The 16,020-nt window shown below is 44.0% G+C and overlaps 1 protein-coding gene across 1 annotated transcript; it reads left to right on the plus strand.

Moving 5' to 3' along the window:
* The first annotated feature begins 1,557 nt into the window (after nt 1-1,557).
* On the plus strand, nt 1,558-15,799 carry NEU3 (neuraminidase 3). Its single transcript, XM_068988833.1, has 3 exons — nt 1,558-1,582; nt 5,800-6,011; nt 12,886-15,799. Exons 1-3 carry the CDS (start codon nt 1,558-1,560, stop codon nt 13,963-13,965), a joined length of 1,317 nt encoding a protein of 438 aa, XP_068844934.1. The 3' UTR covers nt 13,966-15,799.
* Nucleotides 15,800-16,020: the final 221 nt, after the last annotated feature.

Consider the following 16,020-nt stretch of genomic DNA (forward strand, 5'->3'; position numbering starts at 1 on the left):
TTGCAGTCCAAGGGATTCTCAAGAGTCTTCTCCAACACCACAGTTCAAGAGCATCAATTCTTCAGTGCTCAGCTTTCTTTATCAGGGTCTTAGGTGGTCCAATCTCCTAATCTTGATGAGTCTCTTTGGTCCCTTTATTCTTGCTTCAGATGGTTTCCTGGCTGTTCCACCTTTAATTAATAACAGTGCTGCCGTTTGGAACTCAGGCCATGGAGGCTGGAGTCTTATTTATAAGAAATGGGGGACAAAAAGACCTCCATGCCTAGAAGCCGCATAGGGCCCTGCTCAGCATCAGAAGTACTCAGAGGACTAGGCGTAGAGGTGTACTCAGGGCTAACATTGATTTCAGCAACGTAATAAGGACACACACCGGATCATGAGAAGACTGACGGCTGAGTCTGAAAAAATCCTTGCATATGCTTTCTTATGCCCACTCCGTCTCATGAAGGATCACACTAGGCACGCTTTCCCCAGCATCACAAAAGCAGCATGCGAGCCTAGTCTCTGTCTAGACAACCTACCCATTAGAAACTCAGCACTCACAGTTTTTACTGGGGCAGGTTACCTGGGCACTCTGCCTGGCATGTTTCAAAATTCCAGACTCTCAGAAGGAAAGCAGGTATTTAGCATAAACCATACTGCATTCAAACAGTTTGTGCATGGTCTACATTCATTAATTAGAATCTTACTATAGGAAGGGCTGTCCTTTCTTCCCTATTTATTCAATTGTGCACATCTACAAGGACACATGGGCTTTTAACTTATTCAGCGGTTGTAATCTACTATCAGTTACTCAAAATATATGTACATGCACACACAGACACACATATATATAATACATATAAATATAATTTATATTTTCCTAAGGGTCGGTTCCCCAATGCTTTGGACCGCTGGACGTTTTAGTGGCGTCCCCTTTGAGATCCGGAACTTTCTCGCTTGACTCCCAAGTTGTCTAGGGAAGTTTTAGGCGGTGATGTCTATCAACAGACCGGCAACCAATAGGGGAGGGCGTGGGGAAAAGGGCCTGAAGACGGAGGTGGGCGGAGTGGAAGGGTGAGGGTCGCAGCCGGGGAGCTTTGTGGCAGTTGGAGACTGAACTTGGGCCTGAGCTGGAGCGGGTGGTGTCGGGTGCTGAGAGAGGGAGGGGCAAGTTCCAAGCCACCGCTGGGCCGGAACAGGGGGCTAGAAAGAGGAGGAATGAACCAGATTGGACCGCTAAGGGACTGGGCGGGGAGGGGGCGTGGCCTCGCCTGCGCCGGCCCCCGAGGGGGCGGGGCTGACTCCAAGCCGCAGGGAACTGCCGGTCCCAACCGCCGGCGGGTTGCAGCTTCCGAGCTTCCTGGACTTCCACCAGCTCTTCTCGGGTTCCCAAATGTGTCAGCCCCGCCGCCAGCCTCTCGAAGTCTCTGTCGCCGTGTTTCTTCACTTTTCGTGGTTTGTGTCCGTGTCCGCAGTTTCTCTCCTGCCCCTGTCTCCCCGGGCTTGATCATTTCCCAGGGCTTCAGTGTCCGAGACGTGAGTGCTTGACCCAGCTCCCAAATCGGCCCGAGAGAAATGGAGGAGCCGGGGTTCCGCGCAGGTGAGTGTGGCTGGAAGACTGGAGGGCCTCCCAAAACGTGAGGCGAAGTGACTGTGCTAACAGGTTCGGCAGCACTCTTTGGGTTTAGGAAATCCAGTCTATTGGGTCAGAGACACCCCAGTGGGCTAATCTCTCAGACACAGCCAGAAGGTGTTCTTGGCTAGCTCTGTTTTTGTTTTCCTTCGACTGAAGCCTAACTTGTTTTGAGATGGAAGGGAACTGAGACTGGGAAAACTCTTCTTACTGGAGAGGGACTACAGGCTTCATATAGCCCAGAACTAAAACTTACATGAGTCCTGGGCCTTGGTCCAGGTTTTGTTACTGACTCATTGAGTGGCCTTAGAGGAGTTTATTCCCCTCTGTGGGTCTGAGAATCCCATTGTATACCATGAAAGGAGTTTGGACCATAGGATCTTCAAAGACATAACATATGATGAGTGCTCCCTAAGTATTAGTTGTTAGGCATGAATAAAATAGGGAGGTCTTCCTTGGGGTTCACTGGAGGCTACTTGCTGCACTAGATTAATTGGAGTCTGTGGAATTACATTGTTTTTCAGGCTTGAGAAATAGGTGGCATTATCTCCCTTGCAAGTGAGGAAACTGAGGTTCAGTGGTAAATTGGATTTGCTAGTAAGTGTCAAAGCCAAGTCAGTCTTAAAGTCCATGTTACACTATACTTCCCAATAAGAGAGCAGGGAAATCTTGATTGAAAGGTGATTATATGGAGCAATAGTTAATAATATTGAGTTCTCTGCTGAAATGAACAACTCTAGTCAGTTCAGTTGTGTCCCACTCTTTGCGACCCCATGGACTGCAGCAGGCAAGGCTTTCCTGTCCATCACCAACCCCTGGAGTTTGGTCAAACTCATGTCCATCAAGTCGGTGACGCCATCCAACCATCTCATCCTCTGTTGTCCTCTTCTCCTCCCGCCTTCAGTCTTTCCCAGCATCAGGTTCTTTTCCAATGAGTCAGTTCTTCACATCCGGTGGCCAAAGTACTGGAATTTCAGCTTCAGCATTAGTCCTTCCAATGAATATTCAGGACTGATGTCCTTTAGGATTGACTGGTTGGATCTTCTTGCAGTCCAAGGGACTCTCAAGAGTCTTCTCCCACACACAGTTCAAAAGCAAAAGAACTATATCTGATTTTCCTCTGTCCCTAACTCCTGGCACATGGTTTGTGTGAAATAGTTTGGGTATTGATGCCACAGCCACCACGTGTGTTACAATTGCCATCAACATGCTCAGCATAGTTAGTAAATCGTTAACTAACTAATCGTTACAGTGATAGCAAAACCATAAAAGAAATTGTGAAGACTTCTGAATTTATACTTTTACTTACATAATGCCTTAAAGTTTATGAAGCACTTTTGAGTGGTTCTTCATTCAGTCATCTTAGGTAAGTATTATTGTCATCCACATTTTATAAGCAAGGAATCCAAGACCTGGATTAAGTGACTAGTGCAGGGTCACACAGTAAGAACTTGTGCTTCTCCTTACGTGTTCTGTCAACTCCCTGTCCCTTTCTTTTTTCCTGGTCCTCCCTGCCCATTCCTATGCTTGTTCTGTGCTTTATTCTTATGACCCAGAAACATTCTGTTTTGATGTTGACCAATAATCTTGTGTTGGCTGATGATTAATAGTGTTGATATTAACTCATATCCTTATAAGAATTTAAAATATGACCTCTCCCAGAGGGGCAGAGGGGTCTAAATACTTTAAAGAAGGGTAGTTGTAATTGTGGTTATTGTCTTCATCCTCCTCCTCCACAGGTTTCAAGGAGTAACGCTAGAATATGTAGTAATTGACAGTCCAAAAATAACAGCTGTCATATATTGAGCTCATACTGTGTCATGGGCCCTGTAACAGCTATTTACACTTTTTACCTCAATTGTTTCAGCCATTCTACTGAATTTTATAAACGAGGGTCCAGCAGTTAAATTACATGCCCAAGTTCATGTAGTCCTGGCTTGGCCCAAATCTTATTTTCTAAACCATTACACAGCCTTATCCTCTGGCAGGAGAGCCTGAATTAAGAGAGACGTGTGCTCAAGTATGGTGTGAGGAAGACAGTTGAGAATCCAGAATTGGAGTGAGGGGAGGTTTTTCTTCTGGACTTAGGAGGCCACCTCCCCATCCTTTTGGATAGTGAGCTGTGATTCTTCTCACTTGAGGTTAGAAATCAGTGAACTGAGTTATTCACATGCTGAGTGAATTCACATGCTAAATAAATCACTCATATGCTGTGAATGACAAACTTGTCTTGACTGACACTAGGAACCTGTAGCCCAAAGTTCATTGTCCAGAAGGCTACCTTAGAGAGTGGTCTGAAATATGCACTTGATCTTGGCATTCATCTGCCAAAACCTGTTGAGTGGCTCCCTACCCATGGGACAAACAGCTTAATAAGGTATGGAAGCCTCCCAGGATTTGCCCTCCCCCAACCCCTTCAATGCCATCTTCATTCACAGCTTTTGCACTCCACTGTAGTCATACTGGATTACTCTGAGTCCTCACAGCTCACAGTGTGGTTCTGTGATCTCTAGGCTTTTCATATCCACTCCCTCCCCTCTTCTCCTTTGTACCCTTCAGTTGGCTAACCCACTGTTCAGCCTTTAAGATCCAACTCACCCATTCATTCAAACATTCAATGAATATTTGTCAAGCCTATGAATTGCCAGGCAGGATTTTAGGTGTAGAAGCATAGCAGTGAATAAAACAGACACGTACATGCCCTTTATGGAACTTCTATTCTGTAAAGCATATTAAATAAGTGTAACATATGGGTGATGATAGGTGGCATGGAGAACAGAGCAGGGAAGGGGGATAGAGAGGAACAAGGGAGTTGTCAGGGAAGGCCTCACTGATTGGATGATGTCTGAGTAGAGCTGAAGAAGGTGAGGAAGTAACGTGTGTGCCTATCTGAATGCCCCAGGCCCAGAGCATAAGGATATGAAACGGGATCACTTGACTTATTAGCTTTTCAAAACTCCACTGCTGCCTTGATCTGAACAGTTGCTTTTTTTCTGTTTTCCTGCATGCTCTCATGTTGACCTCTTAAAGTAGCAATTACTACATGATAATGTAATTGTCAATGTATATATGTCTGCCCTCACCTGGATGTGGGCAGGGACCTCTGATCCCTTTCTGTCTCCTCAGCACTTACCTTATAGCCTGACTTCCAGTGGGCACTCAGAAATATTTATTAAATAAATGAAGAAGGCCTTGTGGGTCTCATTCTTACAGCCTGATTATTTTTACAAATGATTTGGAAGACAAGGCTTGGACAACAAATGGTGAGAGAAAAAATAATAATTCTAAGCTTGATTCTGTCTGGCTTCCCTTTTTGGGCCTCTGAGAAGTTGAATACCTGAGAAATGTACCTAGAGATTTCCATTTTCAGCATTATAGCAAGCCAGCTAACCTGTAAAATGATGGATAAGTATAACAAAGCCTTTTATAGTTGAATTTCCAAGAAAGTAGGAGAAATCCCCAGGGGCCTAAAAACCAAGAGTAAACTGAAAACTGGAGAAGTTAGCCCCTTTACGTGACCTCAGCTGCCCTAGATGTTTGCTGGTCTTGCTTACCTCAAAGCTTGGGCTTTAATATACCTGCTATTACAGTGAATTAAACTATAGGCCCACCTGTGTTAGACTCTGGTTGGAACTGACATCCTTGCATGAAGCCAGATACCTTGAAAATCTATATCCTCTGATCAAGTGGAGTAGGAAAAAGAAATCTTACTACTGACAGAGATGACAAAGAAGATTGCTTCTTATTCTAGGCTCCAAGAGAAGGGAAAAGTTTGCCCGGAGAATTCTGAACCAGAGGCATTCTCTCATATGGATTTGGGTTTATATTTATATTGCCTGAATTGCCTAAAAACTCCAAGCCAGGAAATTGACTATTGGAACCACCTGGGCTGATAATACCTCTGAATACTCGGCAGAAGTACATACAGAATCTCTCTGGAGAGACACTTGATGCAGGCTACACAGGATTCCCACAGAGCCTGGAATATAGACTTGTTATATGAGAATGCATATTACTTGCTTTGGGCTATTGAGATCACGATGTTACTTTTGTATAAAAAAAATAAATGTTTAAGTACATCTTTGCCCCCCAGTGACCTCCAGAAGTGAAATGATAGAGCAGAACTTGTGTCTGAGCAAGGCTTTGGATGTGGACACACACTGAGCTCCCTCCTGTCCTTACAGAGGTCATGGAAGAAGTGACATCATGCTCCTTCAGCAGCACTCTGTTCCAGCAGGAGAACAAGCGAGGGGTCACCTACCGGATCCCAGCCCTGATCTACGTGCCCCCTGCCCACACCTTCCTGGCCTTTGCAGAGAAGCGCTCCTCGAGCAAGGATGAGGATGCTCTCCACCTGGTGCTGAGGCGAGGGTTGAGGACTGGGCAATCAGTACAGGTGACTCCTTATCCCAGATCTGAGCCTGGGTCTCATTTTCTGCATTGTTCAGAGCATGTCAGAGTCTGTGCCTTTTTTATCAGTGCAGGAAAAGCCTTGTGTCTGAGCTGAAAGTGAAAGAAAGTGAAAGTGAAGTCTCTCAGTCATGCCTGACTCTTTGCGACCCCATGGATAGTAGCCTGCCCCAAGCTCCTCTGTCCATGGGATTTTCAAGGCAAGAGTACTGGAGTGGGTTGCCATTTCCTTCTTTGTGGGATCTTCTTAACCCAGGGATTGAACCCAGGTCTCTCACATTGTAGCTAGATGCTTTACCATCTGAGCCACCAGGGAAGTCTGAGCTGAGGAGGGGGAAAAAAAGCAATAAAAGCTGTGCTTTCTCTTATTGAATAATTACTGTTTACTAGGGGCACATTGAAATTCACAGCCACTCTGTGACATAGGAACTGTTGTCAGTCACATTTTACAGATGAGGATACTGAGGCTCAGAGTGATTGCTATTTGCTCAGGGTCAAACAACTATAAAAAAGCAGTAAAAGCAAGCTTCAAACCCAGTCTCTGAATAGAGGCCTCCATGATTTGTGTATTCAGTTCAACCAACATGTGGTGTGCTTTTCATTCACATTCTCTTTTATTCTCATAAGTCACGAAAGCAGTAAGCATTGTTAGTCCAGTTTTGCTGATGAGGGATCCTGGTGCTCCAACAGGTAGGTAGCTTGTTCAGCGAAAGACACAGGGGAGGAAAACAACATCCATATTCTCCCCACTCTTCCCTCTGCTTGTCTTCCTCCATGCTTTATGTGAGGTACATATTACTATCCCCATTTTATAAGAAGTAAAGTGACTTGCCTTAGGCACATACTTAATAAATGGAGAACTGGGATTGGTGCCCTTGTCCCTAGGTAGCACATTTTTACTGTGTTTTTAATGGGGGAGAGAATAGTTACTGCCCTTGGGGCTGTGAACTACAGGGTTAGCTTAGAACCCATTTTTGTTACTGTTGACTTTTATCTCTCAGAGATGGCTGAAGTGAGGATCAAGTGAGACAGTGAATTTGAATAAATACACACATAATCATACATACATACATTTTTTATGAGTTATTTTAATCTGCTTAACCTGCCCTGCTTTTTCTACTCTCAGAAATCTCACCTTTAAAACATCATGTCCTTAGGGATGCTTTGCTGTTACAGTGCAAATGCTGTTCTGCTGAAGGTGGGCCTTACAAGCAAGCCCTGGCTGCTTTTGATGCCTTACTCACATTTCCACTTGGGGAAGTTTTTTACTTTAGGGAATTTCCATTCCCTGCTCTTACACCTTATCATGTGTCTGTCTTATGACCTCCCAAGGTTGAACCTCTGCTTATATCACTGGTGTCCTTCAGCCCAACTTGGAGTTCTAGCTCTTTTGTTTCCTCCCGGACAGGCAGTACCTATGGTTATGTTGCTGTGTCTTTTGCCACAGACAGTTGGGCAGTTAAGTTTTTTTTATCAGACCATACCTGTTACATAACCTCACTATCCAGTAGTCACATCCAGTCACAAATGTGTCCACTTTAACTCATTCTCTCTTCACTTTATTTTATTCACACTCATTCTCTTGTTTACTTAATTGTAGAATCTTAAAATTGGAAGAATTATCAGTCCAGCTTCTTTCCCAATATAGAAATCTTCTGTATTCCATTGGTTGCTACTAATAGCTTAGTGGTTAAGATCATGGCTTTGGAGTCAGGCAAGACCTATCATTTATTGACTGTGACTGTGAATATTTGACTCTTCTGTTTCATTGTCTGTGAAATATAATTAATAGTAGCAGTTCCATAGTAGGAACTCAACATTAGTCATCTTCTATTAAGGATCTACATATACAACTCCTCAAATGAGAAACTTAATTCTGTGGCAACTGTTAACTTATTTTTTGAAATGAAATCCTCTGTACTTGTCTGTAATTACCTGTTGTTCTTGTTATGCCTTATGGGGCAGTCCATCTGTACATTATAAAGTCCCTAGTGTGGAGAACTGCTCTTTGATGTATCTGAAAGCAGTATCCACACCCTCCAGGTCTTTTATCTTTTAGCAGCTCCGTAGGCCACAGTCTTGGTTTGATTTCTGGTCCTTTGAAAACTGTGATTACAGTCCTTGGGACCTGGCATGGAACATCACTGTCTTTTTGCAAAGTATGGTACTCATAACTGAACTTATGACCCCAAGGATAGATTGGCCAGCTCAGCAGTGAGGTGGCTATCCCATCTGGTATCCTTTCAATGCAGTCTACAGTGAAGTAGCATTTAGTTTTTGATAGCTGCTTAGATGTTAAATAGATGGTCAGCTAAAACCTTCAAGACCTTTTCAGATTTTTTTGTTCTTTTAAAAACATTTTTAGTTATGGTAATATGCACCGAATGTAATATTTTCCATCGTAATCATTTTTTATTTGGCCATACAGGGTCTTGGTTGTGGCAGGTGGCATCTTTAGTTGCAACATGCAAACTACTAGTTGTGGCACATGGGATCTAGTTCCCTGACCAGGGATCAGGACCCCTGCATTGGAAGCTAGGAGTCTTGGCCACAGGACCACCAGGGAAATCCCTCCATCCTAACCATTTTAAGTATACATTGCAGTATTGTTAACTGTATTACATTGTTGTGTAAAAGGTCTCTAGAATGTATTCATTAGTGCATAACTGTAACTTTATACTCACTGAACAACAAATAATTTCCCTTCCTCAATCCCCTAGAGATTAATACTGTACTTTGTTTCTGAGTTTGTTTACTTTAGATGTTTCATGTAAGTGGAATCATGCAATATTTTGTCTTTCTGTGATTGGCTTATTTCACAGAATAATATCCTCAAGGTTCATCCATGTTGTAGAATATGTCAGGATTTCTTTTTAAAGGCTGAGTAATAATCTATTGTATCTTAATCTGTTATTTCATTTATCCAGTTTGTTTAGCCATTCATCCCTTTTATCTTATCCACTCATCAGCTGGTGGACATTTGAGTTGCTCCCACCTTTTGGTTATTGTGAATAATGCTGCTGTGGAACAAGGAGGTGCATGTAAATGTCTCTTCAGAACTGTTCTTTCAATTATTTTTTGTACAGACCTAAACGTTGAATTGCTGAGTTATGTGGTTGTTGTTGTTATTCAGTCACTCAGTCGTGTACAACTCTTTGTGACCCCATGGACTGCTGCATGCCAGGCTTCTTTGTCCTTCACTGTCTCCTAGAGTTTGCTCAAACTCATGTCCATTGAGTTGATGATGCCATCCATTCATCTCATCCTCTGTCACCCCCTTCTCCTCTAGCCTTCAGTCTTTCTCAGCATCAGGGTCTTTTCCAGTGAGTTGGCTGTTCGCATCAGGTGGGCAAAGTACTGGAGCTTCAGCATCAGTCCTTCCAATGAATATTTAGGGTTTATTTCCTTTAAGATTGACTGGTTTGATCTCCTTGCTACCCAAGGGACTCTCAAGTGTCTTCTCCAATACCACAGTTCAAAAGCATCAATTCCTTGGTGCTCAGCCTTCTTTATGGTCCAACTCTGACATCCATATATGACTATTGGAAAAACCATAGCTTTGACTAAACAGACAATCCTTATACATCAGAGGGCAGACAGAATGAAAACCACAGTCACAGAAAACTAATCAAACTGATCACATGGATCACAGCCTTGTCTAACTCAATGAAACTATGAGCCATGCCATGGAGGGCCACCCAAGATGGGTCATGGTGGAGAGTTCTGAGAAAACGTGGTCCACTGGAGAAGGAAATGGCAAACCACTTCAGTATTCTTGCCTTGAGAACCCTATGAACAGTATGAAAAGCCAAAAAGATATGACACTGAAAGATGAACTCCCCAGGTCAGTAGGTGCCCAATATGCTATTGGAGAAGAGTGGAGAAATAACTCCAGAAAGAATGAAGAAGCTGAGCCAAAGCGAAAGCAATGCCCAATTGTGGATGTGACTGGTGATGGAAATAAAGTCCAATGCTGTAAAGAACAGTATTGCATAGGAACCTGGAATGTTAGGCCCATTAATCCAGGTAAATTGGAAGTGGTCAAACAGGAGATAACAAGAATGAACATTGACATTTTAGAAATCAGCAAACTAAAATGGACTGGAATGGGCAAATTTAACTCAGATGACTATTATATCTACTACTGTGGGCAAGAATCCCTTCGAGGTAATGGAGTAGCCCTCAGAGTCACAAAAGAGTCCGAAATGCATTACTTGGGTGCAGTCGCAAAAATGACAGAATGACCTCTGTTTGTTTCCAAGGCAAACCATTCAATATCACAATAATCCAAGCCTGTGGCCTCACCACTTATGCCGAAGAAGGTGAAGTTGAATGGTTCTATGAAGACCTACAAGACCTTCTAGAACTAACACCTGAAAAAGATGCCCTCTCCATCATAAGGGACTGGAATGCAAAAGCAGAGATACAATCAAGAGATAGCTGGAGTAACAGGCAAGTTTGGCCTTGGAGTACAAGATGAAGCAGGGCAAAGGCTAACAGAGTTTTGCCAAGAAAACGCACTGGTCATAGCAAACACCCTCTTCCAACAACATAAGAGATGACTCTACACATGGACATCACCAGATGGTCAATACTGAAATCAGATTGATTATATTCTTTGCAGCCAAAGATGGATAAGCTCTATACAGTCAGCAAAAACAAGAATGGGACTGACTGTGGCACAGATCATGAACTCCTTATTGCCAAATTAGACTTAAAGAAAGTAGGGAAAGTCACTAGATGATTAAGGTATGACCTAAATCAAATCCCTTGTGATTATACAGTGGAAGTGACAAATAGATTCAAGGGATTAAATGTAATAAAGTGCTTGAAGAACTATGGACAGAGTTTGTGACATTGTACAGGAGGCAGTGATCAAGACCATCCCCAAGAAAAAGAAATGCAAAAAGGCAAAATGGTTGTCTGAGGAGGCCTTACAAATAGCTTAGAAAGGAGAAACGAAAGACAAAGGAGAAAAGGAAAGATATACCCATTGAATGCAGAGTTCCAAACAATAATAAGGAGAGAGAAGAAAGCCTTCCTCAGTGATCAGTGCAAAGAAATAGAGGAAAACAATAGAATGGGAAAGACTACAGATCTCTTCAAGAAAATTCGAGATACCAAGGGAACATTTCATGCAAAGATGGGCACAATAAAGGAAAGAAATAGTATGGACCTAACAGAAGCAGAAGATGTTAAGAAGAGGTGGCAAGAATACACAGAAGAACTATACAAAAAAGATCTTCATGACCCAGATAACCATGATGGTGTGATAACTCACCTAGAGCTAGACAACTTGGAATGCGAAGTCAAGTGGGCCTTACGAAGCATCACTACAAAGCTAATGGAGGTGATAGAATTCCAGCTGAGGTATTTCAAATCCTAAAAGATGATGCTGTGAAAGTGCTGCACTCAATATGTCATAAAACTTGGAAAACTCAGCAGTGGCCACAGGACTGGAAATGGTCAGTTTTCATTCCAATCCCAAAGAAAGGAATGTTCAAACTACCGCAAATTGCACTCATCTCACACTCTAGCAAAGTAATGCTCAAAATTCTCCAGGCCAGGCATCAACAATACATGAACCATGAACTTCCAGATGTTCAAGCTGTATCTAGAAAAGGCAGAGGAACCAGAGATCAAATTGCCAACATCCGTTGGATCGTCAGAAAATCAAGAGAATGCCAGAAAAACATCTACTTCTGCTTTATTGATTACACCAAAGCCTTTGTCTGTGTACATCACAGCAGGCTGTGGAAAATTCTTCAAGAGATGGGAATACCAGACCACCTTACCTGCCTCCTGTGGGTCAAGAAACAACAGTTAGAACCGGACATGGAAGGACTGGTTTCAGATTGGTAAAGGAGTACATCACAGGTGTATATTGTCGCCCTGCTCATTTAACTTATATTCAGAGTACATCATGTGAAGTGCCAGGCTGGGTGAAGCGCAAGCTGGAATCAGGATTGCTGGGAGAAATATCAGTTTCAGATATGCAGATGATACCACCCTTATGGCAGAAAGTGAAGAGGACCTAAAGAGCCTCTTGATGAAAATGAGAGGAGAGTGAAAAAAGCTGGCTTCAAGCTCAGCATTCAAAAAACTAAGATCATGGCATCTTGTCCTCCCATCACTTCATGGCAAATAGATGGGAAACAATGGAAACAGTGACAGACTTTATTTTTTTGGAATCACTACAGATGGTGACTGAAGCATTGAAATTAAGATATGTTTGCTCCTTGCATAGAGGAGCATAGAAGAAAAGCTATGACAAACCAAGACAGCCTATTAAAAAGCAGAGACGTTACTTTGTCAACGAAAGTTCATCTTGTCAGTTATGGTTTTTCTAGTAGTCACTGTATGGATGTGAGAGCTGGACCATAAAGAAGGCTGAGTAGTGAAAAATTGATGCTTTTGAACTGTGGTGTTAGAGAAGACTCTTGAGAGTCTCTTGGACTGCAAGGAGATCAGACTAGTCAATTCTAAAGGAAATCAGTCCTGAATATTCATTGGAAGGACTGATGCTGAAGCTGAAACTCAAAACTTTGGCCACCTGATATGAAGATCTGACTCACTGGAAAAGACCCTGATGCTGGGAAAGATTTTGGAAGACAGGAGGAGGGGGCAACAGAGGATGGGATGGTCGGATGGCATCACTGACTCAATAGATGAGTTTGAGCAAGGTCTGTGAGTTGGTAATGGACAGGGAAGCCTGGCTTGCTACAGTCCATGGGATTGCAAAGAGTTGGATATGACTGAGTGACTGAACTGAACTGAACTAAGAAGCACTAATGCTTTTAATGAGCCTCATGTCTTCCTATGAGTCTTTTACTCCTGCTTTCTCCCTTCTCCTCATCTAGTGGGAACCCCTGAAGTCCCTGATGGAAGCCACATTACCTGGACACCGGACCATGAACCCCTGTCCTGTGTGGGAGCGGAAGAGTGGCTATGTGTACCTTTTCTTCATCTGTGTGCGAGGCCATGTCACCGAGCGTCAACAGATTATGTCAGGCAGGAATGCTGCACGCCTCTGCTTCATATGCAGCCAGGATGCTGGCTATTCATGGAGTGATGTGAGGGACCTGACTGAGGAGGTCATTGGCCCAGAGGTGACACACTGGGCCACTTTTGCTGTGGGGCCAGGTCATGGCATCCAGCTGCAGTCGGGGAGGCTCATCATCCCTGCGTACGCCTACTACATCCCATTCTGGTTCTTTTGCTTTCGGCTGCCATATAAAGCTAGGGCTCATTCCCTGATGATCTATAGCGATGACCTAGGAGCCACATGGCACCATGGCAGGCTTATCAAGCCCATGGTGACAGTGGAATGTGAAGTGGCAGAGGTGATCGGGAAGGCCGGCCACCCCGTGCTGTATTGCAGTGCCCGGACACCAAATAGGTGCCGGGCAGAGGCCCTCAGCACTGACCATGGTGAATGCTTTCAGAAACCAGTCCTGAGCCATCAGCTCTGTGAGCCCCCTCATGGCTGCCAAGGCAGTGTGGTGAGTTTCCAGCCCCTGGAGATCCCAGGTGGATGCCAGGATCTTGCTAGCAAAGATGCACCTGCCATTCAGCAGAGTTCTCTGCTGTGCAGCTCAGTGAGGCCAGAGCCGGAAGCTGGAACCCTGTCAGAATCATGGCTCTTGTACTCACACCCAACCAATAAGAAACGGAGGGTCGACCTAGGCATCTACCTCAACCAGAGCCCCTTGGAGGCTGCCTGCTGGTCCCGCCCCTGGATCTTGCACTGCGGGCCCTGTGGGTACTCTGATTTGGCTGCTCTGGAGAATGAGGGCTTGTTTGGGTGTTTGTTTGAATGTGGGATCAAGCAGGAGTGTGAGCAGATTGCCTTCCGCCTGTTTACAGACCGAGAGATCCTGAGCCATGTGCAAGGGGACTGCACCACCCCTGGTATGAACTCTGAGCCAAGTAAAAAGTAATCGCTTAGGACCCAACTTTGCATAGAAGGCTACCGTAGAAGGCAATCACAGCCAGGACAGTGGAGGCCAGGATAACAGAGGTTACTGAAGTCTGCAGCGAAACAAAACACCTAATATTCTGCTCTCTACCTGTTTTCACTTCTCATTCTCCAAAGAGCAAAATGAACCTCTTGCCATAGCTACTGCATTCGAAAGAGCATTGAACGGTGAGTTGAGAGACTATGATGTCATCTTGGCTCTTCCACTGGCTTGCTTTGGGACCTTGGACATGTCATCTGTACTCTCTGGGGCTCAGGTCTCCATCTGTAAAATGAGAGGGTTGGGTCTGTGATATCTCTTCTTCCCATCCCTAGGAAAGGCAGCATGCCTGCATGCTCCCTGATCAGCAAGTCCTGGCTGTATGTAGGACTCTTATCTCAGAGTAAAAGTCAGCAGGCTCAGCTTTTCAAATGACTTGCCACTCATCCAAGTATGAGGTTACAAGCAGGTGTCATAGCACAAAGGAAGATGTAGGTGGACTGTTTTGTTTTTAATAACAAAAGCACTTACACCCTTCTGATCATGCACGAAGCTCTACAGACTCATTGTTCTAGAGGAATCGGGCCAAGCAGCAGAATTATAGGTCACTTACCTTCTCCAGCTTTGGAGCTCTGCTCAACCTTTCTTTCCTTGTCCAGAAAGCATTACGTCTGAAGGAGAAAATGAGGTGCTCAATGTCAGTGATCTTCAATAATGGTACTTAATGTTTCTGATGGCATGACTCCTATGAGAGATGAAGTTCATCTATTAGGATAGTTCTTGATGAAAAAATGAACATGGTTTAGGACTTCAAAGCATCAGACAAAACTTCCCACTATTGCTGCTCTCAGAGTTCACAGTTTAGATGGCTAGAAGAGGGATAAAATTCAAGAAAATAAATGTAGCTGGGGGATAGTTGATAGATGTTGGGCTCTAAGTGGGAGTGATAGTAGCTGCCCATGACATTATTTTAATTGTATTTTAATTGTGCCTGGAGTCATCTGCCCCAGAACTTGTCCAAGTGCTGGGAGCTAGCGTGGGGCATCCCGCCTGTGGCAAAGGTCATGAGGAAAGGGGCCTGACAAAACGCAAAGGCGAGATCAGGCCTTGAGAAAACCCCCTCTGGGCTTTCTCAAGCATCTACCCCCAAAACCAGAGTCTGCCTGCCTTATTGCCTTATGCTTTACACCTATTCTTCTGACATTACAGGGGGGCTATCCCTGACCACCTTTCTCTGGAAAAAGTTAACTTAGAGCTCCAGTTAACAGTCTCCTGCATATAAAAAAAGTGTTTCAGCTCAAACCCCTCTGATGGCTCTCTAACTTGCCTTACCCAGACTTTTACAACTATGCATGTGATTGTTTACAGGCCCCCAACTGTGAGAGGCACAGGAAGCCTAAAACATAAAGCCTTTCAAAGAGTTAAAAGTTATTAGAGTAGTGCTGGTGTATTATTTCATTATTGGGCCAATGCTTGTTGCTAAGTTCCCATATCTCTTATCCACTGTGCACCTGGGAGTGCCTAAGTTAACATAGTTGGAGTGTAAGAAAACAAACTAGTAGCCTTGAAACTAGAGCTAATTGGTTCTTTCTTCGTTGTAACTTACTGCACTGTTGCTCAGTGAGAAATGTAACTTTGTTTGATACTTTCTGAGGCTGACATAGATTAGAAATATAAAGAAAAAAACACTTCAAGGGAAAATAAGTTTTCTGGTTGAGCAGCCTTTATCAAAAGAGGGTCTTAAAATGTTTCACAGGCCTCCAAGGCCAGAAGATAATGTACACAACATCATTTGTGGGAAAGGTATAAAAGTCCTTTTTGAAAATAAAGCTATGGGGCCTCGCTCACCAAAGCAGCTTGGTCTCCCCGTGTCAATCATTCTCTCTCTCCCTCTCCCTCTCTTTTTCAGGCTGATCCCTTGGAACATAGAGGCTCCCTGCGATCACTTATCTGCCTGGGTTTCTAAGACCTGAACGGGAAGACGTTCTGCGTCTTCACTCCCTCGGGAGACCAGGAGGGCACCTGTGGCCCCTGTGA

Source organism: Capricornis sumatraensis, chromosome 16 (genome assembly GCF_032405125.1).
Source record: "Capricornis sumatraensis isolate serow.1 chromosome 16, serow.2, whole genome shotgun sequence".
NCBI lineage: Eukaryota > Metazoa > Chordata > Mammalia > Artiodactyla > Bovidae > Capricornis > Capricornis sumatraensis.